This window comes from Oryx dammah, unplaced genomic scaffold (assembly GCF_014754425.2).
Source record: "Oryx dammah isolate SB20612 unplaced genomic scaffold, SCBI_Odam_1.1 HiC_scaffold_13, whole genome shotgun sequence".
Taxonomy (NCBI): Eukaryota; Metazoa; Chordata; class Mammalia; order Artiodactyla; family Bovidae; genus Oryx; species Oryx dammah.
This window is the reverse complement of record NW_024070197.1, coordinates 42,794,142-42,821,980: the sequence shown is the minus strand read 5'-3', so window position 1 is coordinate 42,821,980 and position 27,839 is coordinate 42,794,142. Positions and strand designations below refer to the sequence as shown.

Below are 27,839 nucleotides of genomic sequence, written 5' to 3'. Positions count from 1 at the left end.
GTATATATAGAAGAAAATAATCCATGCATTATAGTGTCACGTGGATCAGTTCAAGAGCACAGGAAAATGTATGATAAGTATCTTTTAAAATAGATAGAATGCTATATATTAATGTAATTCCTATTTTTAAAGTATATTTTTTCCTATAAACACACAAAAGGGCTGAAATAGAAAAACCAAACCATAAATGATTAGTGTCGGGTAATAGAATTCCAGGTGATCTCTATAAAATTTTTAAGATGAATATCTATCACTTTTAAATTCAGAAGAAACAGAAAAAGGTTTCTTAAAGATGGAGTGTCTATGATGTAATTAGATATAGACGAGCCAGTGAGTTGAGAGGACTGAATGGCCTGAGTGTGTTCAGGTTTTTCAATTTTTGACCATGCCTTGCTGCTTGTGGGATTGTAGTTCCCTGACCAAGGACTGAACCAAGGATTGACCCCAGCAGTGAAATCTCCGAGTCCCAACCACGGATCACAGGGAATTCCCGGGCATGTTTAGCTTTGACTCTTGTCAGTCGAGCAGTGCCACCTACCCTGGTTAACATAACAGCATTGCTGGCCCTGAGGTGCAGCAAAGGGAAGTTTTGCTATTCATCTGGTTACAGTTTAGACAGCTCTTTATAACAGTTGCCAAGTGCAACACATACTTCAGATAAAACTACTTTTTTGAAAGCAATTCTGTAAATCCAGAGAGTTCTAAATCCTTAGATGCCATTAGAAAGATATTATTTCTAGATCAACTTTTTAATGTAATTGATAAGCACTGGCTATAGAAGATCAGTTTTAAAATCAGAAATCTCTCTATGTCAGTGCATTGTCAATGGATATGAATGATCTGTATGAAAATTTCCTCATTTTTGAAAGAGGAGGCATAATGGCTTAACTTTTTCTGCTTGTTATCCACTTTAAACTTCATTTTTTGTACTTTTCCATATTCATGAGGTCTTTTAATATTTTACAAGATAATGATCATAATTTGAAACACTAAAAAAATTGTATTGAACTATAGTTGATTTACAATATTGTGTTAATTTCTGCTATCTAGCAAAGTGACTCAGTTATACATATATATATATATATACTTTTTTCATATTATTTTCAATTATAGTTTAGCACAGGATATTGAATATAGTTCCCTGTGCTATACAATAGAACTTTTTTTGTTTATCCAGAGATAATGATCATAATTAATGTATTCTTCTTAACTCTGCAGCTTTGTTCCAAATGTAAATCAAGTAAATTTGTTTGCTTTTGTATCATCAAGAAATTGAAATGTTAAGCCACAGTCTGTCAGAAATACTATCAATCCTCTTATGACCTCCCTACATATATTTTAATACTTAAAACCCACTCGTGCAGTTTTTACAGCTAGACATGGAAAAGAGAAAGGGATGATTCTCAAAAATTCAGATTGGTGTGGATTCAAACTTAACAACAGATGAAGCTACAGTGGTTAACAGAGTTTCTGTTTGGGATGTTGAAAAAGTTTTGGGGAAAGATGGTGGTGGTAGTGGTGGTCTGCACAGTAAGTGAAAGTCACTTAGTCGTGTCCAACTCTTTGCGACCCCATAGACTCTACAGTCCATGTGATTCTCCAGGTCAGAATACTGGAGTGGGCAGCTGTTCGCTTCTCCAGGGGATCTTCCCAACCCAGAGATCAAACCAAGGTCTCCCGCATTGCAGACAGATTCTCTACCAGCTGAGACACTAGGGAAGTCCAAGAATCCTGGAGTTAGTAGCCTATCCCTTCTCCAGTGAATCTTCCCAACCCAGGAATCGAACGGGGGTCTCCTGCAATGCAAGCAGGTTCTTTACAAGCTGAGCTATCAGCAAAACCCTCTGTGAATGTGATACCACTAGATTGTATACTTAATGCCAAATTATATGTATTTTATCACAACTTAAAAAAAAAATAGTGATGTAATATACCCCAAACCATTGAATTGTACAATCTAAGTGGGTGAAATATATGTGAATCATATCTCAGTAAGGTTGTTTAAAGAATAGTGAACTAAGCTTAATTGAATCTAAAACATGTATGTCCATTCTTACTGAATAACATTATTATATTTTAGTAACTTTCTATGTGTAAAAAATGACAATGATGAAAATGCATAAAATGGAGAGTAAATGCCCCAAATATTACCACAGTAATTTCAAGTCTATCAAGTCTTCATATCAAGTAATAGCTTTACAGTGAAATCTGTTATCTGAGTGTTAGGTAGAAACTGAATACGGTAGAAAAATAGTTATTCAAAATGCCCCTAAATCATCAAGACCTCATGGTAGTGGAGGGAAAAGTCTAGTTTGATTTAACAGAAGATATAGTGAAAACAGCAACAGTATGAGACAAATAGAGAAAAATCCTTCCTTTAAATTTTGCTCTTAATAGTATTCAGTTGAATTTTCATCCATTGAATTTAGCTATGATGTGATTCCTGTAATTTTCATTTTTCAGTTATAATGTATTTCAAACACTTAGTTATGAGCATAATATCTTGGATGGAAGTCAGATCTGTCTCCTTGAGTTAAATGGTTCGATCTTTTCTTTCTTCTGACCCTAGGCATATCATCTCCAACCACACTGTATGATAGGTACAGCTCCCCAACAGCTAGTTCTACCAGAAGGCGACTGTTTGTGGAGAATGACAGCCCCACGGATGGAGGGACCCCTGGACGCATTCCCCCGCAGCCTCTAGTCAATGCTGTCCCCGTGCAGAATGTATCTGGGGAGGCTGTATCTGTCACACCAGTTCCTGGACAGACCTTGGTCACCATGGCAACAGCCACCGTCACAGCCAACAATGGACAAACAGTGACCATTCCTGTACAAGGTAAGGAAGGCAGAATTGGATATTGAGTTCTTTCTCTGGCATTTATTACTTGAGATTTGGCTGGAATGATGATACGAGACAAGCGCGGACTGGGAAAGGGGTTGGGAGGGGAAAAATGGGAAACCTCTGCCCGGAGAATCTGTTGTTATCAACATTTTCTTTGTGCTTTTTTTTTCTTTGAAACAAACTTTAGGTATTGCCAATGAGAATGGAGGAATAACGTTCTTCCCAGTCCAAGTCAATGTTGGGGGGCAGGCGCAAGCTGTGACCGGCTCCATCCAGCCCCTCAGTGCTCAGGCCCTGGCTGGAAGCTTAAGCTCGCAACAGGTGACAGGAACAACGTTGCAAGTCCCTGGTCAGGTGGCCATTCAACAGATTTCCCCTGGCGGACCACAGCCAAAACAAGGCCTACCTTTAACCAGCAGCAGTGTCAGACCCAGGAAGACCAGCTCTTTATCGCTTTTCTTTAGGAAGGTAATTTTTCACATGCCCTCACCAGGTCTACAACTCAGGAAATACAAGGGTTAGATAAAGTTTGATATAATATTTTTGTTTATCTACTAGGTTTATCACTTAGCAGGTGTCCGCCTTCGGGATCTTTGTGCTAAATTGGATATTTCAGATGAACTGAGGAAAAAAATCTGGACCTGCTTTGAATTCTCCATAATTCAGTGTCCTGAACTTATGATGGACAGACATCTGGACCAGTTGTTAATGTGTGCCATTTATGTGATGGCAAAGGTGAGTACCATTAGGAATATAAAAGGAAAAAGATGCTACTTTCTTACTCTTAGAACACTTTTAACAGCTTTACTAAGGTAAAATTCACATACTGAATAATTCACCCATTTAAAATATACAGCTCAGTGGATTTTAGTATATTCATAGATATGTGTGACAAGTACCACAGTCAATTTTAGAATATGATATTCCATTGTATGAATATATGATATTTTGTTTATCCATTCATCAGTTGATGGACATTTAGATTGTTTTTACTTTAGGGCTATTATAAATAAAGCTGCTAATGAACATGTGTATACAAGTCTCTGCAGGGACATTTTTTCATTTCTCTTCTGTATATACCTTGGAGCATATTGCTGGGTCATGTGGTAAACTCCATTTTTAACTGCTTGAGGAACTGCCAGACTGTTTTCCAAAGTCACTGCACCATTTTACAGTTCCACAGATAGTATATGAAGGTCCTTATTTCTCCACATTCTCATTAACACTCATTGTCTGACTTTGTTTTTAAAAATAATTTATTAAGGTGAAATTCACATAACATTATGCATTTTAAAACAAATGGTCCAAGTTTTAAATTCGGTAACTTTTTTCTTTTTCAAGGTTTGGCTAGTCTAAATTGCTTGACATTCTTGATGAATTTTAGAATCAACTTGTCTATTCTTCTTGTTATAAAGAAGTCAGGTGGGGTTCAGATAGAGATTATGTTGAATCTAGATTAGTAAAGGAGTATTGTTATCTTAACCATATTTTACCTTCTGATTAGTGGACATTTCAGGCCTATGCTTTTCTCTGTGGGTAGTTTATTGTGAATGACTCTTTTTTCTCTGGTTACGAGTCTGTTCAGATTGTCTGTTCCTTCTAGAATCGGTTTTGGCAGTGTATATCTTTTCTAAGGAATTTGTTTTCTCCAGGCTAATTTGTTGGCACCATTGTTTATAATATTCCTTTTAGTCCTTTTTATTCTTTGTCAGTAGTAATTTGAGAGCTTCTTTAAAAATTTTGGTCAGTCTAGCTGAAAATTTTGTTGGTTTTGTCAAAGAACCACTTTCTGGCTTATTATTATAGGCTCTAATCTTTATTATTCCCTTCTTTCTGCCTGCTTTTGTTCTTTTTGTTTTCTCAAGCTTTCTTGAGGCTTATTTTTGTTCTTTTTGTTTTCCTGGCTCTGCCACACGGCTTGTGGGATCTTAGTTCTCTGTTCAGGGATTGAACCGAGGCATTTGGCAGTGAAAGTGCCAAGTCCCAACCACTGAACTACCAGGGATTCCCTAGGCTGTGTTTGCTTTTTTTTTTTTATAGTGTCTTAAGATGGATGGATAGGTAATTTAATCTTTCTTTTTTCTTACTATGGGCATTAAGAGCTATAGATTTCCCTCTAAGCACTGCTTTAGCTGTATCTCATAAATTAGGGTATGTTGTATCTTTATTTCACCCATCTCAAAGCATTCTCTAATGTTTTTTGACTTACTGGTTATCTAGGTGTGTCGTTTAATTTCCATGCATTTGTGAGTTTCTCAAATTTCTGTTAATTTCTAGTTCCAATCCACTGTGGTTCCAAAATACACTTTGTATTAGTTACTTTAATCCTTTTAAATTTATTGAAGTTTTGTAGCCTAGCTTGTGGTCTATCCTGGACAATGTTCAGTGTGCACTTGGGAAGAATATATATTCTGTTGTTGGGTGTTACATCTATAGATGTAAGGTTTTTTAGTGTTTGTTTTTTTTTTTCTTAATAGTGTTAAAGTCTGTTTCTTTGTTGATCTTCTGTCTAGTTGATCAATCCATTATTGCCAGTGGAATATTGAACTCTCTGAATATTACTGAATTGTCTATTTCTCTATTAATTTGTCAGTTTTTACTTCATGTATTCTAGTGCTCTGTTATTAGGTATCCGTATGTTTTTAATTGTTAGATCTTTCTAATGGATTGGCCCCTCATAATCATGAAATGTCCCTCTTTATCTCGAGTAACTTTTTTGTTTTAAAGTCTATTTTATAGTGTGATCTTTGTATATCCACTCAGTTTTCTTGAGTTGCTGCTGGATGATATGTCTTTTCATCCTTTTCTTTTCAATCTGTTTGCTTTAACCTAACATGTTTTTTGTATATGGAGTATATAGTTGGATCTCCTTTTTTAATCTAATGTGACAATTTCTCCCTTTGCTTAATATTCACATTTAACATTGTTGTAACTGGATTTATGTCTGACATTTTCCTTTTTGTTTTTTTTGTCTCATGTCTTTTAGATCCTCTCCTTCACTGCTTCCATTTTCATGTGCATGCAGTAAATACTAATATGGCATTTTAATTTCAGTATTGAGTTTTAAACTTTTTTTTACTAGTGGTTTCTTTAGGGTTTTCTATATTTTTATTTTTGCTCTGCCTTTTTTTTTTGGTCCCATCTTTATTGAGATATAACATCACATTTCTTCATGTATATATTTTGTTTTATACAATTAAAAAAATCAGTTAAGAAATACACATTCTGTATTCTTTCCAGTTACATAATTGTTTTTACATTGCTCTTTGTTTTTTCATGTGTAGTTGAATTACTGTGTGGGGTCACTTACTTTTAGCTTGAAGAACTTGCTTTAGTATTTTTAAATGAAGCAACTGACAAACAACTAATCTCAAAAATATACAAGCAACTCCTGCAGCTCAATTCCAGAAAAATAAATGACCCAATCAAAAAATGGGCCAAAGAACTAAATAGACATTTCTCCAAAGAAGACATATGGATGGCTAACAAACACATGAAAAGATGCTCAACATCACTCATTATTAGAGAAATGCAAATCAAAACCACAATGAGGTACCACTTCACACCAGCCAGAATGTCTGCGATCCAAAAATCTGCAAGCAATAAATGCTGGAGAGGGTGTGGAGAGAAGGGAACCCTCCTACACTGTTGGTGGGAGTGCAAACTAGTACAGCCACTATGGAGAACAGTGTGGAGATTCCTTAAAAAATTGCAAATAGAAATGCCTTATGACCCAGCAATCCCACTGTTGGGCATACACACAGAGGAAACCAGAATTGAAAGAGACACATGTACCCCAATGTTCATTGCAGCACTGTTTATAATAGCCAGGACATGGAAACAACCTAGATGTCCATCAGTAGATGAATGGATAAGAAAGCTGTGGTACATATACACAATGGAGTATTACTCAGCCATTAAAAAGAATACATTTGAATCAGTTCTGATGAGATGGATGACTATACAGAGTGAAGTGAGCCAGAAAGAAAAACACCAATACAGTATACTAACACACATATATGGAATTTAGGAAGATGGCAATGATGACCCTGTATGCAGGACAGCAAAAAAGACACAGGTGTGTATAGTGGACTTTTGGACTCAGAGGGAGAGGGAGAGGGTGTGATGATTTGGGAGAATGGCATTGAAACATGTATAATATCATGTAAGAATCGAAATGCCAGTCTATGTCTGATGCAGGATATGACATGCTTGGGGCTGACGCACAGGGATGACCCAGAGAGATGTTGTGGGGAGGGGGGTGGGAGGGGGGTTCATGTTTGAGAACGCATGTACAACTGTGGTGGATTCATGTCAATCTATGCCAAAACCAATACAGAATTATAAAGTAAAAATTAAAAATAAATAAATTTAGAAAGAAAAAAAAAGAACTTGCTTTAGTATTTTTATGTAAGATGGTTCTGCTGGCACCAAGTTTTCTGTCTTTATGTTTAGTTGAGACTGTATTCATTTCACTTTCATTTACAAAAGATAATTTTGTTACATACTGGATTCTTAGATTTTACCTTGTACAGTTTCATAGCTTCCATAGTTTCTAATGAGAAGTTATCTGTTACTTTATTAGAGTTTCCTAGTAAGCAAAAGGTTGCTTTTCTCTTGATGCTTTCAAGATTCTCCCTTTCTTTGGCTTTCAACTTTTTTACCAAGTGTCTGGGTTTCTTTGCATTTGTCCTACTTGGAATTTGTTAAAATTTGTGGATATATTTCAGACTTAAATTGAAGAAAGTAGGGAAAACCACTAGAACATTCAGGGTATGACCTAAATCAAATCCTTTACCAGAGATACAGTGGAAGTGAGAAATAGATTCAAGGGATTAGATATGATAGACAGTGCCTGATGAAATAGGGATGGAGGTTTGTGACATTGTACAGGAGACAGGGATGAAGACCATCCTCAAGAAAAAGAAATGCAAAAAAGCAAAATAGCTGTCTGAGGAGGCCTTACAAATAGCTGTGAAAAGACGAGAAGCAAAAAGCAAAGGAGAAAAGGAAAGACATATCCATTTGAATGCAGAGATCCAAAGAATAGCAAGGAAAGATAAGAAAGCCTTATCAATGATCAGAGCAAAGAAATAGAGGAAAACAACAGAATGGGAAAGACTAGAGATCTCTTCAAGAAAATTAGAGATACCAAGGGAACATTTCATGCAAAGATGGGCTCAATAAAGGACAGAAATGGTATGGACCTAACAGAAGCAGACGATATTAAGAAGAGGTGGCACAAATACACAGAAGAACTGTACGAGAAAGATCTTGGTATGATCACTCACCTAGAGCCAGAAATTCTGGAATGCGAAGTCAAGTGGGCCTTAGGAAGCATCACTACGAACAAAGCTAGTGGAAGTGATGGAATTCCAGTAGAGCTATTTCAAATCCTAAAAGATGATGTTGTGAAAGTGCTGCACTCAATATGCCAGCAAATTTGGGAAACTCAGCAGTGGCCACAGGACTGGAAAAGGTCAGTTTTCATTCCAATCCCAAAGAAAGGCAATGCCAAAGAATGCTCAAACTATCGCACAACTGCACTCATCTCACACGCTAGCAAAGTAATGGTCAAAAGTCTCCAAGCCAGACTTCAACAGTACGTGAACCGTGAACTTCCAGATGTTCAAGCTGGTTTTAGTAAAGGCTGAGGAACCAGGAATCAAATTGCCAACATCTGTTGGATCATCGAAAAAGCAAGAGTTCCAGAAAAACATCTATTTCTGCTTTATTGACTATGCCAAAGCCTTTGACTGTGTGGATCACCACAAACTCTGGAAAATTCTTAAAAGAGACAGGAATACCAGACCACCTGACCTGCCTCCTGAGAAATCTGTATGCAGGACAGGAAGAAACAGAACTGGACATGGACCAGCAGACTGGTTCCAAATAGGGAAAGGAGTACATCAAGGCTGTATACTGTCACCCTGCTTATTTAACTTATATGCAGAGTACATCATGAGAAATGCTGGGGTGGATGACGCACAAGCTGAATCAAGATTGCCAGGAGAAATATCAATAACCTGATATGCAGATGACACCACCCTTCTGGCAGAAAGTAAAGAACTAAAGAGCCTCTTGATGAAAGTGAAAGAGGGGAGTGAAAAAGTTGGCTTAAAGCTCAACATTCAGAAAACTAAGATCATGGCAACTGGTCCCAGCACTTCATGGCAAATAGATGGGGAAACAGTGGCAGACTTTGTTCTTTTTGGGCTCCAAAATCACTGCAGATAGTGACTGTAGCCATGAAATTAAAAGGTGCTTACTCCTTGGAAGTAAAGTTATGACCAACCTAGACAGCGTATTAAAAAGCCGAGACATTACTTTGCCAACAAAGGTCTGTCTGGTCAAGGCTATGGTTTTTCCAGTAGTCATGTATGGAGAGTTGGACTAAAGAAAGGTGAGCGCCAAAGAATTGATGCGTTTGAACTGTGGTGTTGGAGGAGACTCTTGAGAGTCCCTTGGACTACAAGATCCAACCAGCCCATCCTAAAGGAGATCAGTCCTGAATATTCAATGGAAGGACTGATGCTGAAGTTGATACTCCCAAAACTTTGGCCACCTGATGTGAAGAACTGGCTCATTTGAAAAGACCCTGATGCTGGAAAAGATTGAAGGTGGGAGAAGGGGATGACAGAGGATGAGATGGTTGGATGGCATCACTGACTCAATGGACATGAGTTTGAGTAAACTCCAGAAGTTGGTGATGGACAGGGAGGCCTGGTGAGCTGCAGTCCATGGGGTCACAAAGAGTCAGACAAGACTGAGCAACTGAACCGAGACTAATGTTTTTTAAATAAATTTGGAAGGTTTCAGCCTTTGAACATTTCTTCCTGCTTCACTCCTTCTGGTACTCCCATTATGTGACCTTGATGTGCTTAATGGTATGCCCCATTTCTCTGAAGCACTTTTAATTTTTCTTCATTCTGTCCTCTGTTCTGTGAACAATTCCATCTCAGGTTTATTAAACTTTTCCTTTGCCAGTTCAAATCTAGTTTTTCATTCCTCTAATGAATTTTCTGTCACTGTGGTTTATTCTAGGTCTTGATTTAGATACCACATATTCCCTCTGTTGTACTGAATTAGTAGATTTACTTGAATATATAGTTCATTTGTTGTATGCTTTTTAGAGACATTTCCAGCGACTTTAAATGGTTGTTTTTTAATGCGATTTTCACCAGTGTCACTGGGGAGCAGGTTCATGGATCATCTCATACTATATTATGCTAGAAGTCAAATTCACTCTCAGTGTACCCTTATTCTTTGCCAGGTCACAAAAGAAGACAAGTCCTTCCAGAATATTATGCGTTGCTATAGGACTCAGCCACAGGCCCGGAGCCAGGTAACTACATTTTCTCTCAGGGCTGAAAATAAAGATGAAAGTCTTTTTGATGCATATAAAAAAATTAACTACAAGAGGCTACAAGTGATTCTGTAGCCTCTTCTCCAGGATAAAAAATAGGACTCTATTTCAGTCTTATTTAATTATTGACAGCCACACATCTTGATTAGTTTAAGTTCTCTTTTCCCCCAAAGTTAATGATGTAAAATATTTGATTCCTTTTTAATTCAGATAATTACAAGATAGATGTAAATTAGGAAGCTGCTGTTTGGATTCTATGTCACCTTGAATTCAGTCTGGTTTAGGACACACAGTGCTGCACATTTAACCAAAATAGCATTAAATGAAATTTTAAAACCCATTTTATACCTTTAATGCTATATACTTGTCTCGAAGAGATAGGTAGGTAAGATCTTTGTATCTGACTTAGAATGACTTGATTTTATAATTAGATATTATTGCTGCTCTGTAGTATTGTAGGCAGCACTTGGAAGTTGAAGCCTGATGGGCCCTGATACAGAACCTTGGCTGCATTTACAAACCTCCCCTGAGTAGGACAGCTATTACTGTAGGGAACTGTGAGAATTAAATGACATGAAAGTTGGTATAGTCTAGGTTGTGCTCAATAGATACTGTTCTGTTGCCTTCTCATGCTCTGTTTAAAGGTGTATAGAAGTGTTTTGATAAAAGGGAAAAGGAGAAGAAGAAATTCTGGCAGCAGTGACAGCAGAAGCCATCAGAATTCTCCGACAGAACTAAACAAGGACAGAAGTAAGTGGGATCTTTATGAATGTATATAACTAAATTAGGAGCTCCTCTTTTTTTTAGGTCTAGGACTAAAGAATTACTAAAATTACTGTTGTAGAAACTGTGAAAACAGTTTATTGGCAAAAGATTTGTTGGAACAATAAACAATTCTAAATTTAGTAGCAAAGTTGTCCTTTATTCCATGGTTTTGAGACACATTGTGCATAAACATTTTTCTTTAGGGGTACTAGAAAAGGTTAGAGAAGACAGGCATTTGCTGACCTGAGTTCCATAAAAATGTGGCATGTCAACAGAAACCATGCTATGGAAATACCATCCTTAATTGCTGGTTTATACCACTTAATGCACGGCTCGGTCCTAGAAAACTGGTTTCAATTAATGAATACTTGCTACAATTAATGAATACTTGGTGTCAATCAATCAAGCCCTTGCTACATTAATAGCGTGACAGTGGTTAGTGGGGCTTCCCAGGTAGCTCAGTGGTAAAGAATCCACCTGCCAACCCAGGAAAGCTCAACCCTTGGGGTGCGAAGACCCCCTGGAGAACGGCAACCTGCTCAAGTATTCTTGCTGGGATAAACCCATGAACAGAGGAGCCTGGTGGGCTACATCCAATGGATTCGCAAAGAGTCGGACACAACTAGACATGCACACACACAGAGTTAGTACTAAATACCTTGTCTGTGCTTTGCTCCTCGGTGTAGAGGGCCCATTTGCTGCCGTTTAACAAGGAGAACGGGTAGCTGTTCACCCTCCTCTTCCTGAAGTTTCTTTTTAAAAGCAAACTGCACCAGCAGTCTCCCTGTTTAACACCTGTTCTACCTGGTACAGCCAGCAGAGACTCCAGTCCTGTCATGAGATCCAGCAGCACCTTGCCAGTCCCACAGCCGAGCAGCGCCCCTCCTACCCCGACTCGCCTCACGGGGGCCAACAGTGATGTAGAGGAGGAGGAGAGGGGAGACCTCATCCAGTTCTACAACAACATCTATATCAAACAGATTAAAACGTTTGCCATGAAGTACTCACAGGCAAATGCAGTAAGTTTGAGGAGGATTATTTCATACTTTTTTTTAACTTGTGGGGAATGAGAGATCACATGTTTTTGAGCTACTTCTGTGTAAACTAGTTTGACAAATAATTATTTTGTTAAGTAAAATAAAACTGAGAAAGTCTTTAACAAAAATAATTTGCTTAATGAACATAACTTCTACTGTTGTGAAGTGTTAAAATGAATAAGTTTGCATTTGGACTCCCTGCAAAGTATAGTCATATGAGACGGACTGCGTAAGTTCAGATTACCCCAAACTTGCCAGCTCTGGTAACCTTGCAAATTATTTAACTCTCTGTGCCTATTATTTCCTTTATATAAAATGGGAATAGAAATAGTCCTTTGCTTATAGTGTTGTGAGGATTAAATGACCTAATATATTAAAAATGGTTAAAACAGTGGCACAAAGAAAGCACTTAACCAGTTCCTAATGTATGGTTTTCTTTAGTTTTTTTGCCACGAATACATCACTATCGACCATTCATAAAGCACTTAGTTTATTATACCTCTTCACTGATTCAGCAAGAATAACCATTTTCCCAAAAAAGTAATTGGTTAGGAATTTTGTTTACCTTAGAATTTTTTTTTTTTTTAACAGATGGATGCTCCTCCACTCTCTCCCTATCCATTTGTAAGAACCGGCTCTCCTCGCCGAATACAGTTGTCTCAGAACCATCCTGTCTACATTTCCCCGCATAAAAATGAAGGCATGCTTTCTCCTCGAGAAAAGATTTTCTACTACTTCAGCAACAGTCCTTCAAAGGTGAGCCTAATGTAAAGCTTGGGCTTTACCAGCCCCACACTCGGGATGCTAAGGGTTGTTGGGAAACCTTCAGCACGCACACGAGTGATGGGATCTGCGAAGGAAGAGTAACCAGTGGTCCCACAGCAGCAGGAAACAAGGGTTTGGGGGAGAACTTTCAAGTTGGAAATAGGGTAAGGGGTTTGGATTTTCATTCCTTTTTTCCCATTTGTGCATCTGAACATTCTGCTGTAAATCTGGAATTTTTTTGGTCTCATTTGTTAAAACTTTAAAATTCCAAATTTCTGTTAGGCAAAGAAAATCCAGATCCTTTGATGGATTACTCAGTGCCTGTCTCTGGGCCAGGAACTGTCTCTGTCCTTTGAATTCTTAGTCTAAAGGGGAGAAACGGGCATTTTATAACGATACGCACATTAGCACCGATTTAAGTGGTAGCATCTGCCTCAGTCTGCAGTGGGTAGGGAAGCTTGAGTCAAGCCTTAACAGATGAAAAATTAGGAGATTGCTGAAGTGTGGAAGGAAGAGCATCCAGGATAAAGTGGACAAGAAAGGGAAACAAGTCCTTGAGGCAGTAAGGCTAGAGCTCTGGGAATCATATGTTACTTACTGTTAAGGAGGCAGCTAGATCTTAAAGGTCCTTAAGTGATAACTTATAAAGATTGTTCAGAAAACACACATAGATAACAAATGGCACAGGAAAAACATGCAGACTCCTAAAAAACACAATGTCAATACCATGGAGAGATGGATGACAGACGGCGGGGAGAGCACTGCTCTGTTTCATCCCATACCAAATTAAGTTCCAAACAGATTAAAAAGTTAAACAGAAAAAATAAATTGGAATAGGACTATTCAATTCAAAAGAAGGCCAAAAAAGGAAGAAGACAGCAAACAAAGAGCAAGTAAATATAAATGGTCTAAATACCCCAGTTAAAACTCAGGAATTGTTAACACTGGATTAAACTATGATGCAGATTACCACAGAATACTATGTAGCAGTTAGATATGTGATCCGTATATATTGATATGAGAAGGTGTAAGACATAATGTGGACTGAACAGTACATAATATATCATTTTAATTTTTTTGAAACCCCACTTAATGAACATTATTATATTTCTAATGCGTGCCTTCCTAGAAAAAAAGAGCAGAAAGCTACACAGTAGCCTGATCTGTTCAGTGAATGAATGGTAACAGTAAGTGTCCTTAGCGATTGGGTGAGGACAAGATGGTATATTCTGTATGAATCTGGGGGGGAATAAGTATTCATTTTTAAACTGTCATGTACCTATTATATAAATTATGGTGTATAAAACACTGTATTGTATATAAATTATGTATTAATGTGTTATTAATCTATATTGATGTTATGTATATAGTAAGGCACACAATTATACTTGCACAATACAAAATATCTTGTATGTACATGTATACAAATACCACTTATACAATTAGTGTATAGTTAACAATGTAAGAACATTCCAGTAAGTGGGAGACTAGAGATAGAAAGTGCAGAGCAGACTTTTAGGGAGGCAAGAGAGTAGATGAGAAAGAGGAAAACTTGCTTAAAATGGTTAAAATTTGAGAAAGATGCATATACTGATTATAGAAAACAGTGATGGTTTTAAGCCTCAGAAAAGCCTTTATTATTTAAGAATAAGAAATAGATATCTAGGATTTGCTTTAAAACATCTGAGAGATGAGAAGTGAATGAAGGTATGGATCAAATAAGACTGGCCAACATTGCTGAAGTAGGGTGATGGTCAGGTGAAGGTTCACTATATATGCTTTTCCGTTCCCATGTTTGAAATGTCCTAAAACAAATGCATTTATAATCTGCTCAGTATGCTTTCTACTAGGAAGCATGGACAATGAAGTCAGTGGCACATGAAAAAAAAAATTATCCGAAAATAATGTAACAGCCGACTTCCGGGACTCTGGGGAAACTCAGTGCTGAAGGCACCTGTACATAGATCCAGTCTTTCTAGCCCCCTGGCAATATTCTTCTCACTCCAGGTTCCTCATGTGAACCAGAGAATGCAGAAAATAATTTGCCTTTCCTCAGAGGAAGATGTATAATGCATTTTAGAATTTAGACTTCTCCTATGAAACTCCATGGCTGCTAAAAAAAAATGAGTAACACTATACTGGGGGAGAAGGGGACATAATACTATATAAAGTCATGTTTTTTAAAAATGAAAATGGAAATGTATGAAGTTGATTAAATATGGCATAGCAATGTGATGCTATGTAACTTGTTAAAAAATAAATACTCTGCCTCTATCCCAGTCAGTCGTCATCTCAGCTAGCTGAGAAGTGAAACCAGAAGGGTGTAAAATTTGCTAGTTCTTTCCCTTATAAAGATGTTCAAATTCTTCAAAGTAAACTACTTAACTCATGTGAGGTTCTTTGATGTTACACTGAACTGTGTGTATTAGAATTTTAACGCTTTTTATATCTATTTTTACCTCTGCCACCAGAGACTGAGAGAAATTAACAGTATGATACGGACAGGAGAAACTCCAACCAAAAAGAGAGGGATCCTTTTGGAAGATGGAAGTGAATCACCTGCAAAAAGAATCTGCCCAGAAAATCATTCTGCCTTATTACGTCGTCTCCAAGATGTAGCTAATGACCGAGGTTCCCACTGAGGTTAGTCCATTGTATTGAAACTGTCTCTTCACAAACTCTGTTTAGCAGCAGCATTTAATGTATGCTAGATTATGGGGCTCTTTTCCTGAATCCTTCCCGGTATCCTTAGGATATTTTTACTTACCCCAACTGCCTTTTTTCCTACCTTGCAGTGCTTGCTATCAAGGCTGCCTAGAATCCAACACAGTTGGATTTTTTAACTCTTTGGCAAAGCTATTCCAAGTATTACAAGTACTGCAGAGAACAAAGCATACTCGTGTGTGTAGAAGAGTCTCTGTTAATGTGTTCTAGCAGAGGAACCATATTTCAGTTCATTCCTGTTTTGTGGTCAGCCCTGGCCCTCATGAAAAGCGAAACTTGGCATTTCGTCCTGAAACACTTGGTAGGAGTGTGAGATTTCTGCATTCCTAAAAGGTAACAAATTGGGAAAGCGCCCAGATTTGGAGGTCCTAGGTAACCAGTCCAAGTCTCCCGTTTCCTTTGTGTAATTCTTCCCTACCCCAGTAGATGTGGTGCAGTGTGACAAGTCTTTGATTAGTGTGCAATGTGTGAGTGAACTTGTATAAGAAGTGGCACTTTAGGGCTGTAAAAAGCATGATTTTGTAACCCAGATTTTGCTGTATATTTGCGATGGCACTTTCTACAATGTGAACTTTATTAAGTACAAAACTTCTAGGCTTAATATCTTCTTTGATGCTTTTGTACTTTTAAAAAATTGTTAAAGCCCCAGTAGCTACCTTTTGGGCAAGTGTTTTAAATTCTCCATTTTTGTTGATAGGGATCAGCTGGCTAAGTAAAGATTTTAAATCAAGTTGAATTAAGGGGATTATTATGAAAAATTAGGACCTCTTCCTTTAGGAGGTAGTTATCCAAAAAGACATGTCTTTATTAAGGTGGTATTTTTAAATATCTTTGGGTGTGTTCCTGGAAGTTTAAAAAAATAGATTGGAGAATTTTAGGTTTTTATTAGTACACAGTACCATTTATACAGATTAGAAAATGTTAATTTAACAGCTACTGAATTATCTATATATACCTTTATTAATCACTATTGTTCCAGCAGTTTTAAAGTTGAATGAATAATCTTATTAGGGAGAAAGTTCAATTGTAAATTGAATCAGTATAAACAAAGTTACTAGGTAACTTCATATTGCTCTGAAAAGAATATGGAACTTACACTGTTCAATTAGAATAGTGTTCTGCAAAAATATTTATAAAACCTCTCAAGATACTGCTACTGTAATTTTATATGAAAATAAGTGTATTTTTCAATAAAGCATTTATAAATTAATCTTTGTTTAGTTATATTGAGAAAAGGGTATTTAGTTTCCTGCATAAATGACAAAGAACAATCATTCATTGATTTATTGTCTCTACAGAACACACTAGTCATTCATCATTTAAATCTCTGACTTCATTAGAAACTGTTTTAACACTTTTTCTCCCTCCTGCCATAAAAATACAGTAATTTGCTTAAAAAAAAAAAAAAACACCTAAGAACAAGTGTTCTGGTTTCCTCTCACTCACCTAGTATGTCCCTCAGTGACAGCAGTTTGTATATCAGTAACACAGTAAGCTGAAGACTGAGGTTCATTCATTCAACTGCTCCTCCACTTAAAAGTGCTAATAAGCTATGGAAACTGCTCTCTCTATCCTTTCATCTCTGCACCCTAACGTATGTACAACCAAAACCGCCAATTAAGAAATCACTATAGTGTTGAACTTTGCTTAACTTCATTAGTTTAAATGAATGCAACTTACCTTTAGCATTATATTCAAAAAAATACGTAAGCTTCAAAGTCTCCAATAATTTGGAGTACTGAACTAGATAACCACCTTAAAGACACTTCTGACAGAAGTAATGCATTACGTAAAGAGAGGTTTCCAGAACTTGCTGTTAGAACCTAAGCATACACGGACAACACTGACGTCAGCCACTGTTCACAATGTTTTACTCTGCAGGCAGTCCTTTGCCATTGGCCAGCTTTAGGAGCCGAAGTCCAGCAGGAAAGTGCGTGGTGCACGATTCACCAGCTCTTAGGTCGCTACTGTTTTCTCTTCTTTACTGAAAGGTTGTACTGAGCCAGGCTTTACCCATGACAGGCCAGCAACATGAACACTTTTATTGTGCTGTTCTTCAGGCTTCTTCTAGGCACAATGAAAAACAGACCAATAAGGAGATTTCAGCACTGCACCAATCTGTCTCCCCAAAAGTCACTGTATACACTCAATGGTCACCAGTGAAGACACTTTAGAAAGGAAACAGCAAGTTAACCTATTTCTAAAATGGCCATCTACTTACTTTCTGAGTCAGCATCTTCTCTCTGGCTTCATCATGGACAGAAGGATTCCATGGAGAAAAGCTTAAGGAAGAGAGAAACACTAAAGAACGGCTCACTAAATTTAATGTCCATTTTTAAGCCCGTTCCCCAAACAGAACTTAACAAGGAACAGTCTTAATCAGTTGTCAGTATGTAAGTTTCAGACATTACCTAAATGATTTTCTCACATAATTACCCCTTAGAGAGCACTTTTCCTGGGTTAGCTCACGTAAGCCTTGCAACCACCCCTGATGTCCTATTACAGATAAAGAAAGCAAGGCACAGTAAAACTAAGTAACTGCTCAGGGTCACCAAAGCCAATTAAGTGCAAATAACACCCAGTCTAACTGCAGAGCCCAAGCCCTTGAACACTATACTACACTCCTCTCTCCCAGCCACACCCACGCTGCCCAAGAGCTAAGTCACTTCAGCTCTCAACACTCTTGCAGACACTTCCCCAACTCACACCAACAGTGCTCGGGGAACCCATGATTCAGACTGTTCACTCACCCTGATCAGTTTCCCTCCTTTCACCAAATCTGTAGGTTGATGGGGTGAAAGTGAAGTCACTCAGTCGAGTCTGACTCTTTGTGACCCCATGGACTGTAGCCTACCAAGCTCCTCTGTCCATGGGATTCTCCAGGCAAGAATACTGGAGTGGGTTGCCATTTCCTTCTCCAGGGGATCTTCCCGACCCAGGGATCGAACCTGGGTTTCCTGCATTGGAGGCAGACGCTTTAACCTCTGAGCTACCAGGGAAGCCCAAGGTTGATGGAGTAATGACCATTTAAGAGGGGCTCCAATTGGAAGGAAAAGTCCTGACACTTGAGTGAGCACATTACCAGGATCTTTGAGAAACCAAAGTCACTCAATAGCTTGCTCCTGGCATAGTCATCCATGTAAAGCAGAAATCAAGTTAGAAATGTTGTAGGCTAGCAGATGACTCACTTTCCTTTTAAATCCCCATTTTAAGGCCACCTGGAAAACAAGCCCAGTATTGCCAAGTGCGGCTTATCTGGATAATGTACCACTCACCTAATTGCATAGGGGTCTTCTATTTTAGGTTGGTCAAACAAGCGAGCAGTGCACACCTTAACGCTGTCAACCACTTTACTTTTAAAAAGCTGAATATCTTTCTCGTACCTGTGTCAAAAGTTTAAATCAAAAGGTTACCAACATGACCTCCTTCGCTGACTTTTCAAATGTATCTTAAGTGACAAAGCAGAGTAACATACAGTACTGCAGCCTCGGGGTTTAGGGGGCTTGCTGTATCAATCTTGTAGAAGACTCGCCTTGCGTACATCAGTACTTGCCAAATGTGATTATGGTTCCGCCTAAAGGGAAACAGTGGGGTGACTAAGGCTTCCCCTTACTGGCTTACATTACCACATGAAACTCTCTATTTACTAACCTCCATTTTGCAAACGCTCTCTTCACATCCAGTTCACCTGAGGTGGGATCCACTAGCGGGTGAAAGACAGGAATATCAAACACCAAACGCTACAGTGAGAGAAAGACACTGCCTTTAATGGAAGCAGTGGAGCTTGTGAAACCCACACAGAAGCTGTAAAAGGAGCTTGAGGACAAGGCAGTCTTGTTGCTTGAAGTCAAAAAGCTGCCTTGAGAGGGACACTTAAGTACTTTCACCATTTTCCTGTAAAAGTAAATTTTGCAATGAAGCAAAGGGAAAGTTGCTCTCCCCCACCACAGCGTAACAAACGCCACTCACATGGCAAATGCTATACCACAGCATCCAGCCTCACAGGCACACCCTGGACAGAGAAACAAGCAAAGCTGAAGGCAGAAGCCAGCATGGCAAAAGATGGAACAAAAAGCAAAAAAAAAAAAAAATCCCCTCCAAGGACTACACAGTAGACAGAACATTCTGGGAAACTGAAATCATAAAACTTATTAATTAGGTCCAGAAAAGAACCAAGACATTTTGAAAGCCCCGTTAAGCCCTCCTCACTGACGAAGCAATGAAGCCAGAGTGTATCCCCAACTTACTGGACAGTCACCATCTGGGTAGTTATCAGGGATGTAAACTGTAAACTTAAATACGCCATCTTGATAAAGTCCATGCCGTATGAATATTACTCCAAACCACACTGCAGGACAAAATAGAAACAGTTAAGGGCTAAGTTTGCGTCAGCGGAATCAAACATGCTATAAAAAGAGTGAATGCTTCTTACTTAATGCAGATCGGTAAGATGGCTGCACATAGACACCTGGTAACTTCTGCTTCACAACCAAGGTACTAAAACAGAAGCAGCAGAATAGTGAGACTGTAGGGATGCAAAAGACACACAGAGACCAAACCACCCACATTCAGTTTTTAAAGAAGGAACAGTTCTCAAAGGGGAGCCGATGCCTTGACCACATCTGGAGGCATCACAGTCTCTCACCTGGCCCTAATTGCTGTCTACTGGCTTCATAACATATGTGTGCAGAGTAGCACAGCCAAAAAAGGGCCCCAGATTTAGAAATGAAAGCCAAGCAGGGATTCACAGTCACGTTTTCCCTCTAGAAATCAGCTTCCCTAAAACACCATCTTGGAAGCCAACCTGCATAGTTAATACTGGACATCAAGTTTTAGGTCAGGGAGAGTCATTTGTAAGGTTATTGCTTTTGTGACCACAGACAATAGATCTTACCCACACACATTCAGAAGCTCTTTGAAGGTAGTTTTAGGTAATTAAGACATTAAAATTCCATGGAATTTCCCTCACTTGGGGGTCATGTTAAGTGTGAATGTCAGCGTCTGACTGTACTCTGCTCCTGAGTTCACCAACTCAGGCCCTTGAACTCTGCAGGGCTCGGCGTGGGAGCTGGCGGGAGCTGAAACAAGGGAAGACAGGCTGCACTGGCTCTTCTGGGACCTGGTTGTTCTGCTCTGTTCCCTGCTGCTGAGCCACGAGCCGACACAAGTAATGCTGTGACCAGACCTCGAGAACTGAGGGCCTTAAAGCACATTAACCTGCCAATCCTCAGTTTTACTGAGAAGAAACTTATTAGATCTCAGTTGACATTTTATTACCTATTTGCTACCACACTTATTTTTCAATCATTTTAAAGTAGTTATTCCATTTTTAAATCACTAAAATTCAGCGCATCAACAGCAGTGTGGATGGCAGATATATCTCCTACAGAGGTTTGCCAGAAAGGCAGATATTGTGGCCTAATACCGCAGATTTAACACCACAATAGAAGCCTGTCCAACTCACTGCCTCGCCTCAAACACAGGTGTCCATTATAAAGTTACCAGCTCATACTCAGCCTCAGACCCTCTGACCATTACAACATTAGTAAAGAAAGAGGGCACTGGAGGATGCTTTTAAAACAGCTTCATGGGCAAAGGCATTTTTAAATGACTGAAATTCAGAATTAATTCTCCAAATTTGCTGCCCAGATAACAAATGACCAATTAAATGCCATCTGCACTCATTCACTGCTTGAGCCCCTCTGATGGGCCAAGCACTGTTTCATCACTACCAGACTATGCAGAGGTACCCATCTCCTCACAATCTATAGATAGGTACAACCTCAGTCCAATTCGTGACTTCTGAGACTAATCAAGTTCTTACATGGAGCCCAGATCTTTTAAAACTTCCCAACTGCCTACTTCTGCCTTTGGGGGTCCTACAGAATAACTCAAATCCTCTTTCTAATTGATGGGCCTTCAAATATATGAAGACAGCTTTAATAAGTACTTTCTAAGTTTTCTCCAAGTTAGCGGTTCCTCTTCCTTCAATTGTAGACTCCTAAGGTCAGGCTTCCTGACCTCTGCCTCCTGGGACTAGCCTCTCAGTCTGTTAGGAGGCCTCTTAAAGGTGATCGCCAGAATGGAGCACCAGCCTCCAGCTGCGTCTGACCCAAGGAAAGAATAGATCGCCAGCCTCCCACCGTCCTGCCCCCTACAACAACCTCTTCAGGGGGTGAATTCCCTACTTCATATAAAGGTAGACCAAAATTAAGTTCCCAGATGCTTAATAATCTCAGTTTCTCCCTCCTCTTGCTTTTCAAAACAGACATGGAAATTAAAGCACATATTTGTCTTTGAATCTTACTTACCCAAGCTCTCAGTAAGAACTGTTACTTTTAGAAGCAGATATTTATATAACACCACTGAGGCCTTGGTGAAGAAAGATTACATGCCAGCAATAGATTCCATCCTATATACATTAAGGCTCATACTGAAGGGGGATGGGTTTGACTGTCAAGATTAAATGGCTACTGTGTTGCTCTGAGCCCCAATTTACTGATTGTGTGGCTCTTTCTGAGCAAAAAAATAAAAAAAAATAAAAAATAAAAAATAAATGGCTACTGTTTACTGAGTCCATCAGAATAAATTTCATTCTTCACCTTTAAGGATCATTCAAAATTTAGCCAGATAGTTTCAGAACTTACAATTCTGCAAGAAGGGAGTATTCCAGGTAGAAAGGTCCATAGGAAGCATGCGTGCCATTTGTTGACTGTGTTGCTGGGGCAGGAGATGTAGGCTTAGTTATGGGCAAAGCATTTTTGGGAATTGAAGGCAGCTGTTTCTTTGGAGCAGTGCGTGGAGGACTGGTTTTCACATCCCCTGTTAATGTCTTCTCTTCACCATCAGACCGCTATTCAAGATGAAGTGGTGAGAACATTTGTTAGGAAGATTGTTAAATCACAAGGCTACGTGTGATGCCCTTTAGTCCTTGACTGAAAAGCTGGAATGACTCTTACAGGAACCTCCTAGCACCGTGATCGAGATGACCTGGAAGTCTGTTGAGTGGGCAAGCTATTACAGAGAGCAGAATCAAGCTGATGCAAGACTAAACCATTAGAAAAACTCGTTCATCAGCTGTATCCTATAGACAACAAAGCCAACATTTACAGGATTTACATGACACAGAGAAAGAGTTTCTCTTCAAGGCCCTAGAAAGAGGGCAAGGGGTTACTACACAATTAGACCAGATTAGAAAGGTGCCCTGGCATGCAGATGTAGGAAGTTGGGTGCTAAGCATCTCAAAACAAATAGTGTAATGACTGAAATTAGTCACTCCCTGATGTCAGCACTTTGGTTAGAAACAAAGGATGAGCCTCCTCTCTCACTCGCATGGGTCTGATTTTGATCTGGTCCCTAACTGGTATGTTTTCACATTTGGACTATCATTAGCATAAACTATCATTCTTAGTCAAAGACAAAGGTCTAAATGATTCAGAGACTAAACTACCACCCCACAGGTATTTCCTTGGCTCCAAGACCATCAAAGGCTGTATCATCACCTGTATTAAAAATGTATACAGCATCAGGTACAGAAAAAAAAAAAAAGATTACAAGGGTATTCTTAGACATGGACTTATGGGTGACATTTTCTTTTTGTTTGCATATTTAAAGCTTCCCTAAAACATATTTTATTTTACAAGATATTTTAGTTAGATAAATTAAACCAGTGCTGTCAAGTCTGACTTGACCACATTGGACTGGCCTTTCCCAAAACTTTTCTACCATGAAATCTTGAAGTCTGTAGAAAAACTACCCACAATATGTGTCACAAATTTCATCATGTGTGAATATAACCTAAGTCAAAATAACAGAATTTTGATTACCAGAATGGTTTCTGAGATGTGATCTTGGTCCTAGAAGCTGACTTTAATCAATGAAATAATTATTTCTCAAAAGTAAAACCTAAACTAGAAAACCAAAGTTAATTCTGCTAAGACGATAGGCAACCTTAATATGGCCTCTGTTTTGACACAAATGGGTTTCCTCCCTAAGTTCATCAACTATACCTACTTTGCGTACAGAGCTTGTAGACATGCTCCAGAAAGGGTTCATAACGTGTGCTCCAAACAAAGGAATTCAGTGGTCTGTGTCATCAAATTCTTCTGGCCTCAGAATTCACTTCACCTTAAAATGAGACGGGAAAACAGAGAAACATACCAACAGTTAAGACTTCTGAAATAGTTAAGAGCTAAATCTGAACCTCTAAACAGAAATACAATAGAATGTTATATAATATGCAGTTATAAAAACCTAGGGAAGAAAGTCTTCAGAAACAGTTTCCTTCTATACCCCCTCCCTCTTCTGACTCCAATTTCTTTCCCATCTTTAAATGCCGACAGGAATCTGTGTACTGAGTCTTTGGCCAGGATTCAGAATATTCAGTGACACAGTTCAGCTCTGGTGCCAGCAGTGCAGAAGATATGGACTAAACAGTTGCTACTAGCAGAATATCTAGGCATTTGACTGCTGGGAAAGCCAGGTTCAGAATGCACTGTACCCACAGACACAAAAGGTTTATCCAGTTCTCAGGGTTATGGGAATTGAAAATCCACGGGAGTTGATTTAAGCGTGTCTTAAACAAGTGTCTTAAATACAGAATGATTCTCTCCAGTAAAACTAGCAACCAAAAACAAAGCATGAGACACGCAGAGAGAAAAGTGGATCCTGTTGGGACCATCCACATACACACACAGAAAAACCCGATCTTTTCAACTGCTTCAAGTGTGGAAACAGATTATGCATTTAAGGAATTGCCAAGCAATATGTACAAAAGCAACAGAAGGGGACCAAAGAGACCTTTCACAAACACACATCTTCCACCAAAGCTTCATGAAGTGGATAAGAAACCCTGTCTTAAAGGTCACAAAGCCAGCGGGTCATTTCCTAACAATACAAGGGAGAAGCAGCAAGTGGAGCTGAAAGAAGAGCAGCTTGTCTGCTCTGGTGACATTCCCCCCAGGCTCCATCATGTTTAAAACAGAGCTCTGCTCAGTTCCTACTTGCACCAATCAAAAGGCTGAAGGTGAAAAGAGTCAGAACTTAAACAGTATTTTACCAAATTTATAAGCAAGTCATTAGAGTAGGATGTGCCAAATGTCCCCCATTCAGCAAAAATTTGTTTTCTTTCATACACAGGTGGGTCTCTTATTCTGCCAGTGCCCATTACTGCTGTTCTGCTTTCCAAGATACAGTGCCACCGAATAATTAAATCAGAAAGAATGTGGGTTCTGGTTCTTCCACTTACCTAATGACTTAAACCCAGTAAGTAGCAACTTATTGCTGAGAGCTCTCTGCAAACCTGGTGACTATTATACAAGCCAAAATGGCACGGCACCAAAACTGTAGTGGGGGTAAATGTTCCTGTTTGGTGCAAATGAAAACATGGTTTTCAGGTCCAGAGTAATGGGCAGCACCCACCCACCATCTAGGTCAGGCCTAATTTGACAGGGGAACCCTGTTCCCCTGGGACACAGTGCTCACCACCACGTAAATTGACTGGAGTGGATTACTCACCTGTAAGGTCTCTTCCAAGTCTAATACCTAGTAATTCTATGACTTTGCCTTTAAGAATCAAATATTAATCAAACTTACGCCCAGGTTCCTCCTGTCTTTAAGAAGGAGGTATTGTCTACTGCTGCCTGTTTCCAGCAAGGACATAATCACCTAGAGAAACTGCAGCACGCTTTTCAGGAGTAACTACATCATTTAATAGATGTCTACTGGGCAGGTACAGCATTTTTCCAACAGATGTGACATGGATGGAAGAAAACACAGGACAGGTCCTAGTCATTCCGAAACAATTTAAACATTTCTGCTGATCTGGTCGTCCAAAACACAAAGGACTGTCTCTTAATATCATACAGCTGAGAAGTCGTAGCTTAGCCCTATACGAATTATCTGCACGTGTACTGAGCCAAAACTTGAGAAGGGCGGTGCTATCTCCTATGCCTAAACAGGCACATCATCCCGATCAGACTTAAATCACACGTTAAGAGGTGGCAGAGGACGACCCAGGGAAAAGATGAAAACTGCTTCGGCCCCAGATCTCTGGGGACAGCCGGGACGGGCACCCTCGCCCGGGGCGTAAACCCATCTCCGCGTACGTAGGGAATCTGGACAAACCTGTCTCGGGATGATGTAAGGCAGGAGCCAAACCCTGACCTCGCTGTTAGCTCGAGGCCGACCCCGGGCCCGCGAGACCCTCGGGTGAGGGGACTGCGGTTCTCGGACGCTACCCTCAAGCTGGAAGCAGGGACGGAGCCAGGCAACGCGGGAAGGGCCCGGACGGGGCGAGCCGGCACGGCCCGCCTCCCCTCCTCAGGCCGGCCCGGCCCGGCTCCCGGTCAGCCCCCAGTGCCAGGCCCCGGGGTCGGCGGCGGCCGGCGCAGCAGGTGCCTGCAAACGCGGACAGGTGCCCGGCCCCGCCCCCGTGTCCCAGCGCGGCCGCCGTCGCTACAGTCTAGAACCCCTGGCAGAGCACACAAACGCCGGGCCTGAGGACGCTGGCGGCCCGGGTCTGAGGACTCCACGGCCCTCGCGCACCTACCACAGCCTGGCAGCGCACCTCACCTCGGTGTTTTCAATGCAGTGCTCCCAGCGGCCGAGCGCCGTCGCAGTCCCACAGCATCTCTGGCCGCAGCGCCAGCCCAGCCCCTGCCTACTCTCCGCCCCGCCCGGCCCTGTTCTCAGCCTCCGGCTCCGCCCCTCAGCCCCAGCCCCAGGGCCCGGATGCTTCCGCCCAGCCTCGCGGCGCAGAGTGGTTCCTATACCTGTCGATCAAAGACGTTCTTCCGGAGGCGTTGGGGCGGTGGCTCTAGGTCCTGCCAATCAAATCTGCTCGACTCGGGTGGAGCCGCGCTTGACCCTCCCCTTACGTAACAGCGCCCGGAGAGAAATGTCAGTCACGGAAGTATCGGTCCCTTTGGGGGAGGGGGGGTTGTTTTTAGGGGGGAGGGGCGGAAACAAGTGCCCGGACATAATTGGTCACAGCGTCTGCCAGTCACCATGGAGACCCGCCCACGGGCCTGTGCGTGGCTGCCGCTGCTAGTCGGGAAGGCTGTGACTGCGGGTTTCCCAAGCCTGAGTTAGGGCTGGGTAGTGTCGCGGAGCCGGGGTCCCGAACAAGGAGCCTGGGGGCGTTTCCGGCCGCCGCCCGACCGCCCCGGTGCCCGCCCTCGCTCTTCCCTCGGGCTCCGGCTCCGCCGCCAGGCCGGAGACCGCCACGTCGGGCCTACTCGGGTCTGGCCGGCCCGCAGTGGGAGGGGCTGGGGCGGCTGTCAGGTTGGGAGAACTTAGGGGAACGCTTGGTGTATCCTTGAGAAATGCCCGTTTTCTGTGTCAAAGAATGGAGGAGCGCATAGGTACAGAAAATGGGACTAAACTCCCAAGTCACCCCTTGGCAGTAGCCTAGCTGCCAGAAGGGGTTTTTAAAAGTGTACCTATCGGACCTGACCTATAAAATCCGAATCCAAGGGGCGATGAGTACCAGGAATTTACATTTGTTGTAAGTTCCTCTGGCGATTCAGGTACGCCTTGAAGTTTGGGAACCTCTTGCACGGTAACGAAGCTCCCGGTCCTCTGATTTTTAAATTTTTATTTTTTTACCTAACAAAGGTGATCTGGAACATCTTCACCACATCTAACTCCTTTCATCTATCTCCTTTCACGGGAGTCGTTTCAGACTGAATAAAGTCTAAACGCAGCCTGATTCACAAGGCACACCCCGTGCTGGCCTCATTCCCATATTCCCATCTCACTTCCCACGTTTCTCTCCGGCCTCATTCTGTGGCGGTTGCCTTTGGTTTTCACACCTCCGAGGCTTTTCTTATAATGGTGCCTCTTCTTGGGGTGCTTTTCCAATCCCCACCTAACTCGGGATCTTATACTCAGAAGAGGAGAAATGTTCTCTGATCTGGCTGTTTTGTTCAATTTTTGGTGGCCTTTCACATTCTGGTAAAATGACCTTCTTCTTAAATGGCAGACAGCCAAACGCTCCTAATCCCAAGGGTTTGTTCTGAAATCCAACTTCCTCCTCTAGTGAACATTCCTGAGCCACTTCGGTTTGTCCAGTTAAAGTACACTGGGGAATGTTGTAATGCCCTTACTATTAGTCCCAGTCAATATAAAGAGGAAGATAAGCAGGAAGTCCTTTCTCCTGGCCACAGGTGATCTCCCGTGGCACCTCTCTGACCCAATCTCTCCTCAACTTCTTGGCAGTCTCATCATTCTTTCCTAAACTTGTTTATGATCCCACCTTCTACCCTTCTTGACAATCGTCTTTTCCCTAAGCTTTACCAAGGACTCACATATATTTCTCCAGGTCAGACCTCTCCAC

General features: G+C 40.6%; 2 protein-coding genes and 1 non-coding gene across 11 annotated transcripts in view; 1 reads left to right on the top strand and 2 right to left on the bottom strand.

Annotated features, from left to right (window-relative positions):
* The window catches only part of RBL2 (RB transcriptional corepressor like 2), a 46,774-nt gene extending 30,523 nt beyond the window's left edge, over positions 1-16,251 (top strand). For 2 of the 3 annotated variants that reach the window (XM_040253843.1, XM_040253842.1), the window contains exons 12-19: positions 2,570-2,839; positions 3,033-3,313; positions 3,404-3,580; positions 10,119-10,190; positions 10,856-10,961; positions 11,790-11,995; positions 12,605-12,769; positions 15,250-16,251. In XM_040253843.1, the coding sequence (XP_040109777.1) occupies positions 2,570-2,839; positions 3,033-3,313; positions 3,404-3,580; positions 10,119-10,190; positions 10,856-10,961; positions 11,790-11,995; positions 12,605-12,769; positions 15,250-15,420 (1,448 nt within the window). In that variant the 3' untranslated portion in view covers positions 15,421-16,251. The remainder of the gene's footprint in view (positions 1-2,569; positions 2,840-3,032; positions 3,314-3,403; positions 3,581-10,118; positions 10,191-10,855; positions 10,962-11,789; positions 11,996-12,604; positions 12,770-15,249) is intronic. The other variant, XM_040253841.1, reaches the window with a different exon arrangement.
* A 520-nt stretch (positions 16,252-16,771) lies between these two features.
* On the bottom strand, positions 16,772-27,187 carry LOC120873102 (AKT interacting protein). 7 transcript variants are annotated; one of them, XM_040253845.1, is made up of 11 exons: positions 26,075-26,192; positions 25,097-25,221; positions 23,516-23,629; positions 22,150-22,355; positions 19,935-19,999; positions 19,750-19,850; positions 19,154-19,242; positions 18,978-19,076; positions 18,778-18,885; positions 17,724-17,784; positions 16,772-17,569 (listed from the first exon to the last, which is right to left on the bottom strand). In XM_040253845.1, exons 3-11 carry the CDS (start codon positions 23,555-23,557, stop codon positions 17,459-17,461), a joined length of 882 nt encoding a protein of 293 aa, XP_040109779.1. In that variant the 5' UTR covers positions 23,558-23,629; positions 25,097-25,221; positions 26,075-26,192; the 3' UTR covers positions 16,772-17,458. The 7 variants fall into 7 exon arrangements, with proteins under 7 accessions (XP_040109779.1, XP_040109785.1, XP_040109781.1 ...); XM_040253851.1 differs by having other exon boundaries at positions 16,772-17,566; positions 26,075-26,186; XM_040253847.1 differs by lacking the exons at positions 25,097-25,221; positions 26,075-26,192 and adding an exon at positions 27,002-27,187.
* Positions 18,430-18,501, bottom strand: TRNAW-CCA. The gene has a single exon. It is a non-coding gene; the product is annotated as a tRNA-Trp (tRNA).
* Positions 27,188-27,839: the final 652 nt, after the last annotated feature.

Coding starts and splice junctions, on each gene's coding strand:
- LOC120873102 (XM_040253847.1), bottom strand. CDS start 23,557: ATGAACCCTTTCTGGAGCATGTCTACAAGCTCTGTACGCAAA. Junction 20,000..22,149: donor TACTCCCTTCTTGCAGAATT/GTAAGTTCTGAA, acceptor CTTCTGTTTTAG/TACCTTGGTTGTGAAGCAGA. Junction 19,851..19,934: donor ATCTTACCGATCTGCATTAA/GTAAGAAGCATT, acceptor TTTGTCCTGCAG/TGTGGTTTGGAGTAATATTC.